This window comes from Sciurus carolinensis, chromosome 8 (assembly GCF_902686445.1).
Source record: "Sciurus carolinensis chromosome 8, mSciCar1.2, whole genome shotgun sequence".
NCBI classification, from domain to species: Eukaryota; Metazoa; Chordata; class Mammalia; order Rodentia; family Sciuridae; genus Sciurus; species Sciurus carolinensis.
The window spans coordinates 25,213,471-25,228,303 of record NC_062220.1 but is presented as its reverse complement, the minus strand read 5'-3'; the positions used below and the strand labels follow the sequence as shown (position 1 = coordinate 25,228,303).

Below are 14,833 nucleotides of genomic sequence, written 5' to 3'. Positions count from 1 at the left end.
AAAATTGTAAAAAGCCCCAGGCAGCTGGGGATATAGCTCAGTTGGTAGAGTGTTTACCTCATGTGCACAAGGCCCTGGGTTCAATCCCCAGCACCCCAAAAAAAAAAAAAAAAAAAAAGCCCCAGGCATGGTAGCACATACCTATAATTCCAGCTACTGGGAGGGATGAGGCTGGTGGATCACAAATTTGAGGCAAGCCTGGGCAATTTAGATCCTGTCTCAAAATAATATTTAAAAAGAACTGGGGATGCAGCTCAGTAGTAGAGCACTTACCTAGCATGTGTGAAGCCCACAGTTCCAGCTCTACTACTGCAGAAATTGAGTGGAGTTTTTAAAAAGTTTTGTTGTTATTTCCTTGTAACTAAAGGAGGATATATATATTAACATTGTAGGGCTAAGGCTACAAGATTACATATTCTCTGAAGGAAAGTGCTGGTTATTTATAGGGTTTATGTAATATGCAGTTATGACTAATGCCATGTCAGTATCAAAATAGTCTGTATTCACAGTGTCACCAGTACTCTTTGATGTAATCACTTCCCCATATTCATGGAATTAACACAGACTTGGAAAAGTCATTATTTACTACTAAGGGGTAGTCTTTTACAGTCAAACATAGTAGTAAGCTGAGATTCACATCTGTTTTGATTAAAAGTTCCTGTTCAAAACTATTTATATGACTTTATATAGATTATCTGAGTCTCTATAAGTAGGTGATTGCATCTATTTTTTTGGAGGAAGGTAGTGGGGATTGAACTCAGGGGTACTCAACCACTGAGCCCCATCCCCAGCCCTATTTTGTGTTTTATTAGAGGCGGGGTCTCACTGAGTGTCTTTTTAGCATCTTGCCTTTGCTGAGGCTGGCTTTGAACATGGGATCCTCCTTTCTCAGCCTCCTGAGCTGCTGAGATTGCAACCGTGCGCCACTGCACCTGGCAGGTGATTGAATCTTTAAATAGGAATTTTCATATCATAAACATTTTTAAATCCCTAAATTAAGATATTCAGATCTGGAAGAAAGAAGCTCATAGAGTAGAGAAGTAGATTGATTAGCTTTATAATCTTCACACTAACTCTCTCAGCTTATTAACAGTCTCATCAAAGATATATATTCTTACTACATTTCCTCAGAGTTTTAGATAAGTGTTCTTTCTATGTACGTGTTTTTAAAAATAAACTTGCTTTGGTCAGGTGTAGTACATGCATTTAATCCCAACAGCTCAAGAGGCTGAGGCGGGAGGATCGCCAAGTTCGAAGTCAGCCCAACCAACTTAGGGAGACCCTGTCTCAAAATGAAAAATAAAAAGGCCAGGATGTAATTCAGTGTTAAAGCACTCCTGGGTTCAATCCTTGGTACCAAAAAAGTGATAAACTTACTTTGAAATATAAGTGATATTTTTAAAAAGGATATTATCTTTTTCTAAAAGCATCTACATTTTTTAAAGTTTGATTTAAATATTTTGAATTTTTAGAAAACCATTGTCAGTGGTTATGATTATTTACAAAGAAATGGAGATTCTCCTCTAAATGCAATAAAGAAAAATATTTAGGTTTATGTGTTTGATGTAGTATGAGAACCCAGATAGGCATGGATATTCACTCCTGAGTTCTGACCATAGGCTCAAACCTAACCAAAGAGATAGGCTGGGTTTGCTTTTGGTCTGAGCACACCAGCTGTAACTTGTGTTTACCTTAACCAGACGGCTCACTATAAGGCAGAAATGGGCCACTTAAGAGAGAAAATTTCAGTTGCCTGTCTGGCAGTTTTGTTTCAGAGACAATTTTTTTATTTGTGTTAGCCTGGATAACACCTATGGTCACAGCACACACCTGGCTACGTCCAGAGCCTTGTGTCCTTTTAACCTTTTGCTGGATTTCTCTGCATTTTCTACAGAAAGATTGTAAGTAAAATAGATGGCGACAAGGACGGGTTTGTCACTGTGGATGAACTCAAAGACTGGATTAAATTTGCACAAAAGCGCTGGATTTACGAGGATGTAGAGCGACAGTGGAAGGGGCATGACCTCAATGAGGACGGCCTCGTTTCCTGGGAAGAGTATAAAAATGCCACCTACGGCTACGTTTTAGGTAGGTCCCTACTATCTGGGGGAAAAAGCCTTGTGGAGCCGGCACCTTGAAACGTAACTATTTTGTCTTGTAGAATGATTGTAGATAAAATAGACGCGGATAAAGATGGGTTTGTGACGGAGGGGGAGCTGAAAACCTGGATTAAACACGCCCAGAAGAAATACATATATGACAATGTTGAAAACCAATGGCAGGAGTTTGATATGAATCAAGACGGCTTAATCTCCTGGGATGAGTACAGAAACGTGACTTATGGCACTTACCTGGGTAAGGGGCAAGATGTCAGCTTGGCCGAGACCATGGTCTTGAGTCAAAGAAACAAATGGGTCACGCAGTAAAGGAAAGGAAGAAATTGTGCCTATCTTAAATAGTTCAATGCCGAACTGATTCCCCTGCATCTTATTAACTTTAAATTCGTATATTATGTATTTTTAAATTTGCTTAATTGTGGTTTTCTGAAGTCTGGCATCTTCTACATCATTAACTTGCAAATATATTTTACCATTTTTTTCTTTCTGTCATCCCTCATAGAGAAAATTTTTGGAGTACATCTTGTTTAAAAGGCTGCATTGTTCCAACAATGTAAAACAAGAGACCTTTGGATATCTCTTGATATGGTCACACTAAGATGGTAGACCTGAAATTCAAACCTAATTAGATTCTTGTATAACTGGAGAGAAGAGGAAGAAAATTACTGCCTTCCTTAAAATAAAATTTATATAAAATAGTTTTCCTTGATAAAATTTTAACTGTTTCAGTATGTCTGCTTACTGAAGTTTAGAAATAAAGATTTCCCATTTGTTTTCTCTGGCACATGAGTTTATCAGACTGCTTTGCAAATGCTTCAAGGCAGATAAATGTTACTTTGATTGCTTTCTGTTGATTTGGTAGCTTTTTTATTTGTGCCACCTGTTAATAATTTTCTTTGACTTTGGCACTTCTACATTTGCCTGCTATGGAATACTAGGTGGTGGTCTTATGGAGTTGATTATCTAGGGTGTTTTTATTTATGAGATTCCTCTATTATACATGGTTACCATTTGTGACAAAAATATATAAATGGTGTTTTTGCATTTTTATCCTGGAAATTAGGCAAAATTAGGTTCAAGGAAGCATTCTCCACCACTGACTAACAGTGTATATATAAAGATCTGTTTCCCCACAAGATAGCCAGCTGTTCATGTTAATTACAAGAGTGCATACATTTCTGATGAAGAGACTTTTATTTCTGTGTTGGGCTTGTTCTCATTCCTAAGACCAAAGTGGCAATCTCTCTCTCAATGCTTGACATTTAGCCAAGAACCAAACATATCATTCACCCAATAAAGAACACGTGTATTAAAAAGCCAGCACAGATGGAGAGGCATCCTGTGTTTCTTATTCTCTGGCTAAGGCCCAACACCCTCCTGACTTTTTCAGAATTAATTATAAATATAAAGCAAAGGGTAGGCTATTGGTGATCTAAACAAAATGGTACATTAATAAATCTCACCTCATACCTAGACACTAACTTGCTGCCCAGAATGCTGCTTCAACTGTGTATGATTATGTGCATAAAAATTTGTTGAGAACTCTGTTGCCTCACAGGGCAGATGATTCAATGTAATGGGTATTTCTACTGCCTGAGACTGTGCACAAACTGAAGCACTGACTAGAGAAGCTATGTCTTTATAAGGCATCTTTCTCTGGAGGCCTGCGGGTAGATAGCCCTCGGGGTAATGAGTTGGATTAGAGAAGTACTGGGAGTTTTTGTGAAAATGTGTTCTCGGTTCAGTTTTGATTCAGGTATAAATTATCTTGGCTCTTAGTTAAAATCTGTTTCAGTGAATCCACTCTTCACAAAAGGAATGTCAATACTGTCTCTACCACAAATAGAATAACAAACACTAAAATCCTCCCTGCCTATATACCAAAACTAGATTAAGAACCAACCAGAGACTGTGTACAGGCCACCAAAAGGCCATAAGATGGTGCTTAGCATAAGTACAACACCCCGAGCAGGGCTGTAGGTATAAGTTTCATCATTAAAAATAAAACATTGCATCCTTTTCCATTCTTTAATATGTACATTTTGCTATTAGGTTACTCAATTCTAGTCACCATGTTTATCCTAGGGAGGGGAGGAAGACTTTTAGCTAAGAATCTAGTCTGAAAATGTAAAGTGACTTTTTCTGTTACCTTTCTTCTGTTACATAGTTGGTACTGAAATTGGATGTTTGTTTAGAAGAGATGACTTAGTATCTGAGAAAGATGGTATTTTCCTTAAATTCTTCAACTCCCTCCCATTCTGACTTTCAGTGTACGTTATTAGAGTCTCAAAGCCTTATGAGGCAATAAACTGTCTCACTATATTTTTGACACTCAACAGAGAAAGAAGCTTCAAGCTGCTCAGCTCACAAAATAGAGCAGTTTTTGGTTTAGTTTTTTAAACTGTGCTTGAAATGTGAAAAGATTGAGCTGCAATATTAGATGTGGGTAAGGTCAGTGGTATGATCTTACTATTAAAGGGGCCTTGTGGGTCTTTTTAGAAAATTAGTCCCCTTTATATTTAATCTATATGTTGTAGGAACGATAATTTCTTACCTTTAATGTGCTGTATTACTTTTCAAAGTATTTTCATATCTGTTATCATTTGGTTTACACAGTAACTCAACTTTTATTTTCTGTGGTTAACTCCTTCACATTTTTTCAGCTTATGGAAATTAAATTTTGTTCTTCTAGATTCTTATATAGAATCTAACTGCTGCTTGTGCAGTTAAACATCATAACAGATAGATAGGACTAAATTCAATTTGGTTGTAATCTAATCTCTTTTTAAAACAACAGCTTTATCAAGGTATAATTGACATACAGTAAATTGCATATTTAAGTGCACAGTTAATGTGTTTTGACATATGTATACACCAGTGAAACCATCAGTGCAATCAATATAATAAGCATATCTATCACCCCTCCAAAAAAATTTCCTCATATCTCACCTTCCCTATATCCCTATCCCTAAGCAATCACTGACCTATTATCTGTAACTCCAGGTTAGTTTGTATTTTCTAGAATTTTGAATGAGGGGAAGAGGAATAGTACACATAACTCTTGGTCAGTTTCTGGATTGACTGGGAAAAAAAAAAAATGACTCCAAATGTCTAAAATGAGGCAGAAGGTCCTTGATATCTGCTTTCTTAATGTTTAATAAAAATAGCAATAACTGACATTTACTGAATGCCAACTATATGCCAGGCATTGTTCTTAGTGCTTGACTTAGTTTTGTTGTTACTGTTTCTCACTTAAACCTCAAAACACCGTATGAGACAGTCACTGTTATTCTCATTTTACAGATGAGACTGAGGCACAGTTAAGTTTTTTACCCAGGGACACACAGCTAGGAATGGTAGAATTCAAACTCAGTATGGCATTAGAGCCACCACTGCTTCCCAGATATAATAGGAAATTCAAGCCTTAACACCAATAACAGTAAAACATGACCTGTTGAGTTCAGTAATTCAGGAGACAGTTTCATGTTGATTGGCAAACATTTACATTCAGCTTGGACCTGAATGAGGTCTGATTGATTACTGGAGTTTCATCCCCAAATTGAATGTCTTTAGACTGCTGCCTGTGTAATCAAGAGTTATTTTTTCATTGCTTGGTTTAATTTTACCTGTGTATTCAAGAATTATTTCTTCATCACTTGGTTTTTATTTCTTGGAAAATGATTCTCCATGCTTTTGTGTTTTCTTTCCAGATTTGACCTAAATTTTTGTTTTCTAGATGATCCAGACCCTGATGATGGATTTAACTATAAACAAATGATGGTTAGAGATGAACGGAGGTTTAAGATGGCAGACAAGGATGGAGATCTCATTGCCACAAAGGAAGAATTCACAGCTTTCCTGCATCCTGAGGAATATGACTATATGAAGGACATAGTAGTGCAGGTGGGTGAGATCAGGGTTCTACACAGGAACTCAGTTTCTCTTTTGGCTGTTTATACTGTGTCCCCTCTTTAGCCTTTCCTGTCCATCTATCCATCCATCCATCCATCCATCCATATTGAGGATTGAACCCAGGGTTACTCTAAACTGAGCCACATTCCCAGCCCTTTTAGTTTTTATTTCGAGACAGGGTCTTGCTCAGTTGTGATCCTCCTGCCTCAGCCTTCTGAGTAGCAAGTGCCACAGTGCCTGGCTCTATCATAGTTTTTTCCAAAGTGCCTTAGACTTTCTATTTGGCATGATAATACTTAACATCAGACGATGTATTTTGCCATTTCATTGTTAGTTTCATAAGTGAGAATGGGAGGAAATCCTGTTTTAAAAAATATCCCATGATCAATGATCAGAAACTAACAGTGATATTGAAGAATTTTCACGGAATGCAGTTACTAATAACATAGACTTTTTATAGCTGTAGACATAATTACTGGTCACATCTCCTTTTAGCATAACAAGGACTATCATCATTAAGCTGTGTCAATGTTCCTCCAAGAAGACTCAGTTATTTTAGGTTGATGCATAAGAAATTGCCAATATATGACCTTGTAATCCCAGTTACTGAGGAGGCTGAGGCAGGAGAATTTCAAGTAGAGGCCAGGCTCAGCAACTTAGCAAGATCCTGTCTCAAAATTAAAAAAATAAAAAAGGCATGAGGATGTAACTCAGAGTGACATTAATATTCTACCGTTTTCTAGCTAGGAAAACATCACTTTTAAGCATATAGACACATCATATACTTTCTGTCAAATTCATTCATTCTTCTTTTCTATTTAGGAAACAATGGAGGATATAGATAAGAATGCTGATGGTTTCATTGATCTAGAAGAGTATATTGGTAAGTCTCTCTTTCTCAAGTATTTTTACCTTAGAAAAAGCTGAGACATTTGGGAAGATGTGATCACCCATGGAAACAATTTGTTGCATGGTTTAGCTCTTAAACCATACCAATGTGATGAATAGTGGTAAACTAACTATAGCAGCACTATCCAGTCAAAATGAAAGTATGACCCACATATGTATTTTTTTTGATAGCCACATTAAAAAAGTAAAAAGCAGGTGAGATTAATTTCAAGAATGCATTTTTAATCTAATATTCCAAAATATTATAATTTCCCCTTATTAATAATATAAATTGTTGAGCCTATAATCCCAGTGGCTTGGGAGGCTAAGGCAGGAGGATCATGAGTTCAAAGCCAGCCTTAGCAAGAGTGAGATGCTAAGAAACTCAGCAAGACCCTGTCTCTAAATAAAATACAAAATAGGACTGGAGATGTGGCTCAGTGGTTGAGTGCCCCTGGGTTTGATCCCTGGTATTACAAAAACATAATAAAATAAATTGTTGAGATTTTTTTACACTTATATGTAGCATATCCCAGTTTGGACCAGCTGCATTTCAAGGATCTAATAGCCACATATGACTGACTAGTGCTTACAGTGTTATGCACCACAGATAAATAGTGTATCTCAGATGCCCTGTTGAATTGATGGTAATAGTCACAGGGAGCCTCACCTAGGCTAGGCAAGTACTCTTATCACTGAGCTATAATCCCCACATCTTTTTTATTTTAATTTACACATAATGATTATACATGTTGATGAGGTACAGTATGACAATTCAGGTATACAAAGTACAATAAGCAAATCAGTCTTTCTTTAAACATTTATTCTTTGTGTTGGGTGCCATCAAATTCCTCTCTTCTAGTTCTTTAAAAATATATAATAAATTGTTATAAACTGTAGTTATCTTATAGTGCTATAGAACACTATAACTTATTCCCCCTGTCTTACTTATACCCATTATCCAGCCCTCTTTACCTCCCCTCCTCCTACCCTTTCTAGCCTCTAGAGATCACTGTTTTCATCTAGGAAATCAACTTCCTTCTATGAAAGAGAACATGCTGTTTTTCTCTTCCTGTGCCTGACTTATTTCACCTATGTTGCTGGATATGAGAGATATTTATTTATTTATTTATTTTATTCATTTAGCTGGCTAGGTACGTTTCCATTGTGTATACATACACCCTATTTTCTTTATCTGTTCAGCCATCAGTGAACACCTCAGTTGATTATTGACTATTCTGGCTATTGTGAATAATGCTGCAAAAATATGGGGATGCAGATGTCTTTTCTTTTTTTTTTTAACCTTTATTCAATTTTTTTTTTTTTTTTTATGTGATGCTGAGGATTGAACCCAGTGCCTCTCACCTGTGCTAGGCAAGTACTCTACCACTGAGCTACAACCCCAGCCCACAGGTGTCTCTTTGATATACTGATTTCATTTTTTTGGGACATATAACCAGTAGTGGGACAATTAGATCATATGTGTCTTTAGTTAGGTTTTGTTGTTTTGAGGGCCTCCATATTGTTTTTGGGTTTTTTTGGTACATGGTACCAGGGATTGAACCCAGGGACACTTAACCCTGAGCCATATCTCCTACTGTTTTCTGTATTGGCTATGCTAATTTACTTTACTTTCTCATCAACAGTGTATAAAAGTTCCTCTTTCTCCACATCCTCTCTAGCATTTGTTATTTTTTGTCTTTTTTTTTTTTTTTTTTTTTTTTTGTGGTGCTAGGGATTGAACCCAGGGTCTTATGCATGCAAAGCAAGCACTCTAGCAACTAAGCTATATCCCCAGTCCTGTCTTTTTTCTGATAGCCATTTTAACTAGAGTAGTACCTTATTATGATTTTTGGTTTGCATTTCCCTGATGATTAGTGAGTGATATTGAGCTTTTTATTTATATACATATAAACACACTATAGGCCATTTGTATGTCTTTGGAGAAACATCTATTTAGATCATTTGTCCATATTTTAATCAAGTTATTTGGGGATTTTTTTTTTCCTTGTTGTGTTTCTTATATATTCTAGATATTAATCCTTTAACAGATGATCAGTTGCAGATATATTTTCCCATTCTGCTCATTGTCTCTTCACTCTGTTATTTCCTTTGCTGTACTGAAGTGTCTTAGTTTAATATAATCCCATTTGTCTGTTTTTACCTTTTGTTTCCTGTGCTTTTGGGATCTTATCCAGAATATCACTGCCTATATTGATGTCTTAAAAATGTTTCTCTTTGGGACTGGGGAGATAGCTCAGTCGGTAGAGTGCTTGCCTTGTAAGCACAACGCCCTGGGTTCGATCCCCAGCACCCCAAAAAAAAAAGTTTCTGTTTTCATCTAGTAATTTTTAAAGTTTCAGGTTTTACGTTTAGGTCTTCAGTCCATTTTGAGTTGATTGTTTTATGTGGTGAGAGATAGTGTCATGTTTCAGTCTCCTGAATATGGTTATTCAGTTCCCCCTGTACCATTTATTATGGTACAGGCTGTCCTTTCTCCAATGTACGTTTTTGAGACCTTTATCAAAAATCTTTTGACTGTAGAGACTGGGGATGTAACTCAGTGTAAGAGCACTTACATAGTATGCATGAGGCCCTGGGTTCAGTGCTGGGGAGCACTGAAACAAAAAATCATTTGACTGTAGATCTATAGATTTCTGGGTTCTCTGTTCTGTTCCATTGGTATTTCACATTTTTTTTCTTATAGTAACTTATTTTAGTGAACCACCGCTTTTGTGTTTCATTGATAAGTCAGTTTGTTTTTAGATCTCTTATCTTTACCTGAAATACTTAAGCCTGAAAGGGAAACTAAAGACCTATCTCTGTTACCTGTCATTAAACTGTGAAGAATCTCTCCTTTACTTAGATATTGTCTAGTCATACCTTCTAGAGAGAGGGATGATGAGCAATGGAAAATAGCTCCCGCCCAAAAAGAAAAAGAACTTTTTTTTCTTTTTAATTGGAGTTCATCAGGACAGTAGATGCCTGAGTATATTTTCTGAGCCCAGGTTGATATTTATAGGATTTTCTACTTTTAACTTTTTTTTTTTTTTTTTTTTTTTTTTTCATTCTTGGCTTTTGCCATTTTATCACTCTTGTTTAGGTATCACTGTTAAGAACCACCATTTGCCAAGCATTGGGACTACATAAGGAGATACTTCTGTTTTCTGCATCATAATAGATTCAAAAGCAAAGGAATTATATCTTGAAACTACCAAAGCTATCCAGTGTGTTTGTGCACATGTCTGTGTGTTGCTTCCTTTAGTAAGTCAGTAACTCATGAAGACACTTTTACGTCTGGGATGTTGGTCTCTCTATAAACCTTCAAGTCTTCTGAATACAGTTTACAGTTTTTAGGGATGTGCCAATTTCTGCCCTGTTGAGGAAAGAGATCACAAAGAGGCAAAGCTCTTTGCTTCTTACATGTAGCATTAATAAGAGACCCCAGAGTTATGCTGTGTAGTTCTTTTGCTTTTTAAATTTATTACAGAGCATTGTAAACATACACAAAATTGAAAGAGTATGATGACCTCTGTGCCTCAACGACCATTAACCCTGGACCACATCCACTTCTTCCTTTTTTTGTTTTGTTTTTTGTACTGGGCATTGAACCAGGCGTGTTTAACCACTGGTCACATCTCCAGCCCTTTTTATTTTTTGAGCCAGTGTCTTACAAAGTTACTTAGGGCCTTGCTAATTTGCTGAAATTGGCTTAGAACCTACAATCCTCCTGCCTCAACCTCCAAGCCACTGGGATTACAGGTGTGCACTGCCACAACCAGCTTCCTTTCTTATTTTGAAGTAAATCCTAATCATCATCCCATTTCATCTGTAAACATTTGGTTATGCATCTCTAAGATAAATGCGTATTTCTAAAAACTTTTAAATCTGAACCAAAAAATTGATAATTCCTTAATATTATCCAGTGGATTGAATCCTTTTTAAGTAGAATTCAAATAGTATTTTTAATGTCTTTACTCATCTACCCCTAAAATGCTCTTACATTATATTGTATTTTTTAGCTTCTATGAAAACTCTGTATTTTAAACCTACCTGCATTCCCTCTCTAATTCAGTACAAGAAATTAGAACAAATTAAAAAAAAAAAAAAACTTTTTCCAATCTGTGTACTAAAAATAAGTCTTCACCTTTGAGTAATTGGTATAGGACCCTGGCCTATGGACCTTATATAAATACATTTTTCTCAGTGTACTATAGGCTGGAGAAATTGGCAAGTTTGAAATTCTGAAGAACTTCTTTAGATAAACTCAGAGGGCATGAGTGATTCTGCTCTTAATCCTCAGGTTCTGGAAATTGACAGTACTGACTACCTTTGCTTAGAGCTTCTAGAACTATTTAGACTTATTAGGTGTATTCCCATGCCTTACAGGAGAGCAGGTACATTTAATTAGTTATGGTATTGCTCAGGAGTCTTCAGACTTTTTTTCTCACTTAACTCCTAAAAGAATTTTGACAAATAGCATTCTCTTACATATTTTAAAATTGGTATCTGAAATAATTAATTAGAACTTTAGTTATAAAGAGTAAACTGTTGGGGCTGGGGTTATGACTTAGTGGTAGCGCCGTCACTTAGCCCCTGTGGGACCCTGGGTTCGATCCTCAGCACCGCATAAAAATAAAGGTATTGTGTCCACCAAAAATTAAAAAAAAAAAAAAAACAGTAAACTGTTGGTTGCATAGATTAACATTATGAAGTATCTTAATTCTGAAATTTATCTCTAAAATTTAAATGTCAAAAATAAAATTTAATAAGTTAAAAATAAACAGCCACTTTCTACCCATCATTCATGTGAATAATTTGAACAGACTTTATTTTTGGTTTTGTTCTTTCGGGGTTTTTTGTTTTTACTGGGGATTGAACTCAAGGGCACTTTTAACACTAAGATACATCCCCACCCTCCTTATTTTTTATTTTGAGATGCGGTCTCACTGAGTTGCTTAGGCCTTGCTGAATTGTTGAGGTTAGCCTTGAACTTGGCGATCCTCCTGCCTTAGCCTGAGTCGTTGGGATTATAGGCATGTGTTATCATGGCCAGCTTGAACAAACCAACTTTACAAAGAGAATCAGGGGAGTTGAGGCTGTAGCTCAGTGGCAGAGCACTTGCCAAGCACTTGTGAGGCACTGGGTTCGATCCTCAGCACCACATTAAAAAAATAAACAAATACAATAAAAGCATGCTGTCTATCTACAACAAAAACAGAAAAAAAAAAAAAAAAAAGAATCAGAAAGTTCAAATTTGAACTAGGCATTAGACAATACCAAGAAATTGATTTTATAGACCATGACAGATATATTCTGAAGTACATAGCGTGAGAGATTACCTGGGACTTGTCCTAAAATAATTCAGGGGGGAAAAGAGGGGATAAAGTGATGGTGTAAGTAAAATGCTTTATCATGATGCCTAGAATTCAATAAGCACTCAATAAATGTTAGCTATGTCTGCATTTAATAACAATTAAAAAGGAAGTAGTTCTTTGTTACCGTATTGTTTTAAATAACAGCTTTCAGTTGGCAACAGTGTGATCATTGATTGATTACATTTATTTGTTTAATTTTGTAGAAATTTAGGGATGTTTTTCCCACTTACTGATGATAAAACTGACATGAAATAGTATTGTCTTGAAAATAATATTTTCTTGAATTAGCAATTCTCTACTATTTGGAAATTTTATACTGTCTAGTTTCTTAATTCATTTTAAATTTATTTTCCCCATAAAGGTATATTCTTGGGCTTGGGTTATAGCTCAGTTGGTAGAGTGCTTGCCTCAGAGGCACAAGGCCCTGGGTTCAATCCCCAGCACCACCCAAAAAAAAAAGTATACCCTAATATATTTTATCTTGAAAGCCTTAAATCACCTTGACATAGTTATTTGCAAGTGTATTGTTTGTGTACATTGAAATATGAAAATACTTTTTTTCTGTGATAAAGCCCTTAAGTGTGTTTTTTTAAATAATTTTTAAAGATATTTATTTATTTATTTACTTATTTGTGGTGCTGAGACTCAAACCCAGTGCCTCATGCATGCCAGGCAAGCACTTTACCACTGAGCCACAATCCCATCCCTTAATTGTGTTTAAGTGTTGTTTTTAAATGTTTTCAAGTCTTTTCCAGGTTCAGTTACTGTTACAATCATTAATAGACAGACAAAATAACATTTACTGTAAACATGTTCATATTAAACAAAAATTATCTCTGTGCTACCTTTTTTCCTAGTGGTTTTATATTCATGGATGGCAGTTACTTGCCATTAGAATAAAATAATTCAGCACCAACTCCTAATTTTTATTTTTTTAGAGGAAATACTGAGAAACCTTATTTACATAAATTGATGGGATTGGAAGATTTGTGATAGCAGTATCCCTTAGTTTTTGGAATGCCTTTTGACTTATATGACAAAAATCACATGATTTGTCATCAAGAATTATTTTTAATGATCCCATGGCTGAAACTCAGTTAGACCCTCTTTTTAGTTTTTTTAAAAGCAAAGCCTTGAACATATGAAAGCATTTGTTAGCATTTTTTCAAACACCTCCTTTCTCAAGACAAACACTTATGTTTCTTATTGTTTTTTCATCATCATGGAGCTGTTTTACACTCTAAAGTTTCACAATGGCTGAGAGAGAGTAGGCCTCTCTTCTATACGGTAGAAAAAAGGGTGAGACAGGAAAATAGCCTTGGAGGCCAGAACTGTGTTCTCATGCAGATGAGCTTTTAAGGGAAAACTAAGTTCAGGATCTGAAATTTGGTTCTTTCCTGACTGGTCCTTCCCCGTGTACTTCTTGACAGTGTTCCTAATTACCTAAAGGCATTTTTGCCCTGACTGAAGATCACAATGCATTTTATATAGGGGTTGGTTAGTAGGCAGTTTTGGCTTATGACATAACACTTCTTAAGTTTCCCAGAGAATTTGTACTTTTTAAACCAGTGGTCCAATTTAACTAGCTACCATGGGTCAAAATGAAATGTCTGGAATAACTAGCCTGTCTGGTGCTGGTCAACTCATCTTATGTCTGTATAGTTTTCAAGGTAATAAAAATTCTCTTTGCTTTCATGTTACTCAGTCAGTAGCTGGAAGTAGACTTGTTGCAAGATCAGTAATTAAGTCTCAGGAAAATATACTGCTTTTTTTTTAAGGGCTCTGGCCTGGGGTACCCATGTAAACTGCTACTAGGTTGAAAACATGAAGGGTTAGACCAAATTAGCATGAGGCAGTCTTTGGGAAAAGACAAATTCTTCTTTGGTATGTATTTCTGTGCACACAGGTGACATGTACAGCCATGATGGAAATGCAGATGAGCCAGAATGGGTGAAGACAGAGAGAGAGCAGTTCGTTGAGTTTCGAGATAAGAACCGTGATGGGAAGATGGACAAGGAAGAAACCAAAGACTGGATACTTCCCTCAGACTATGACCATGCAGAGGCAGAAGCTAGGCACCTAGTCTATGAGTCAGATCAAAACAAGGTAAGTGGGCTGGGTAAGTCTGGATAAGCCAAAGTAGTCTGGCAGTAATCAGTCTGTTTCTAAGGAATTATCTAAAAATATTTTATCAAGATACATAGAGCATTTAAGATCTTAAGTCTGCTAAGGATTTAAATTTGGCAGTTGAAAACTTTGAGGGCAACCTTTGCTCTGTGGTCTCATTTTATTCATCTCTGCCCAGTGTTCAAGGAACCTGGGCTGCACAAAAGAGCCTCTGTGTGTAGCCTGTATGCAGCAGCGTGCATCACTTACTACTTATTATCTTTAAGTTTACCTATTATGGACCCATTCTGCCTGCTCAAAACTGGTTATTTCTTTCTTAAATGTACTTTAAAAAATTAGATATTTTATAGAAGGTTATAAACCAGCTTTTCCTTGGAATCTATTAAAGTCATCCTTGATGCATATCTGAGA

General features: G+C 36.2%; 1 protein-coding gene and 1 non-coding gene across 3 annotated transcripts in view; both read left to right on the top strand.

The window, feature by feature from the left end:
- The window catches only part of Calu (calumenin), a 31,987-nt gene that overhangs the window by 13,710 nt on the left and 3,444 nt on the right, over positions 1-14,833 (top strand). Inside the window, exons 3-6 of one of the 2 annotated variants that reach the window (XM_047560832.1) lie at positions 2,162-2,355; positions 5,854-6,020; positions 6,852-6,912; positions 14,202-14,401. In XM_047560832.1, the coding sequence (XP_047416788.1) occupies positions 2,162-2,355; positions 5,854-6,020; positions 6,852-6,912; positions 14,202-14,401 (622 nt within the window). Of the gene's footprint in view, positions 1-1,894; positions 2,089-2,161; positions 2,356-5,853; positions 6,021-6,851; positions 6,913-14,201; positions 14,402-14,833 lie in introns of both variants that reach the window. The other variant, XM_047560831.1, reaches the window with a different exon arrangement.
- Trnam-cau (transfer RNA methionine (anticodon CAU)) lies at positions 26-99 on the top strand. The gene has a single exon. It is a non-coding gene; the product is annotated as a tRNA-Met (tRNA).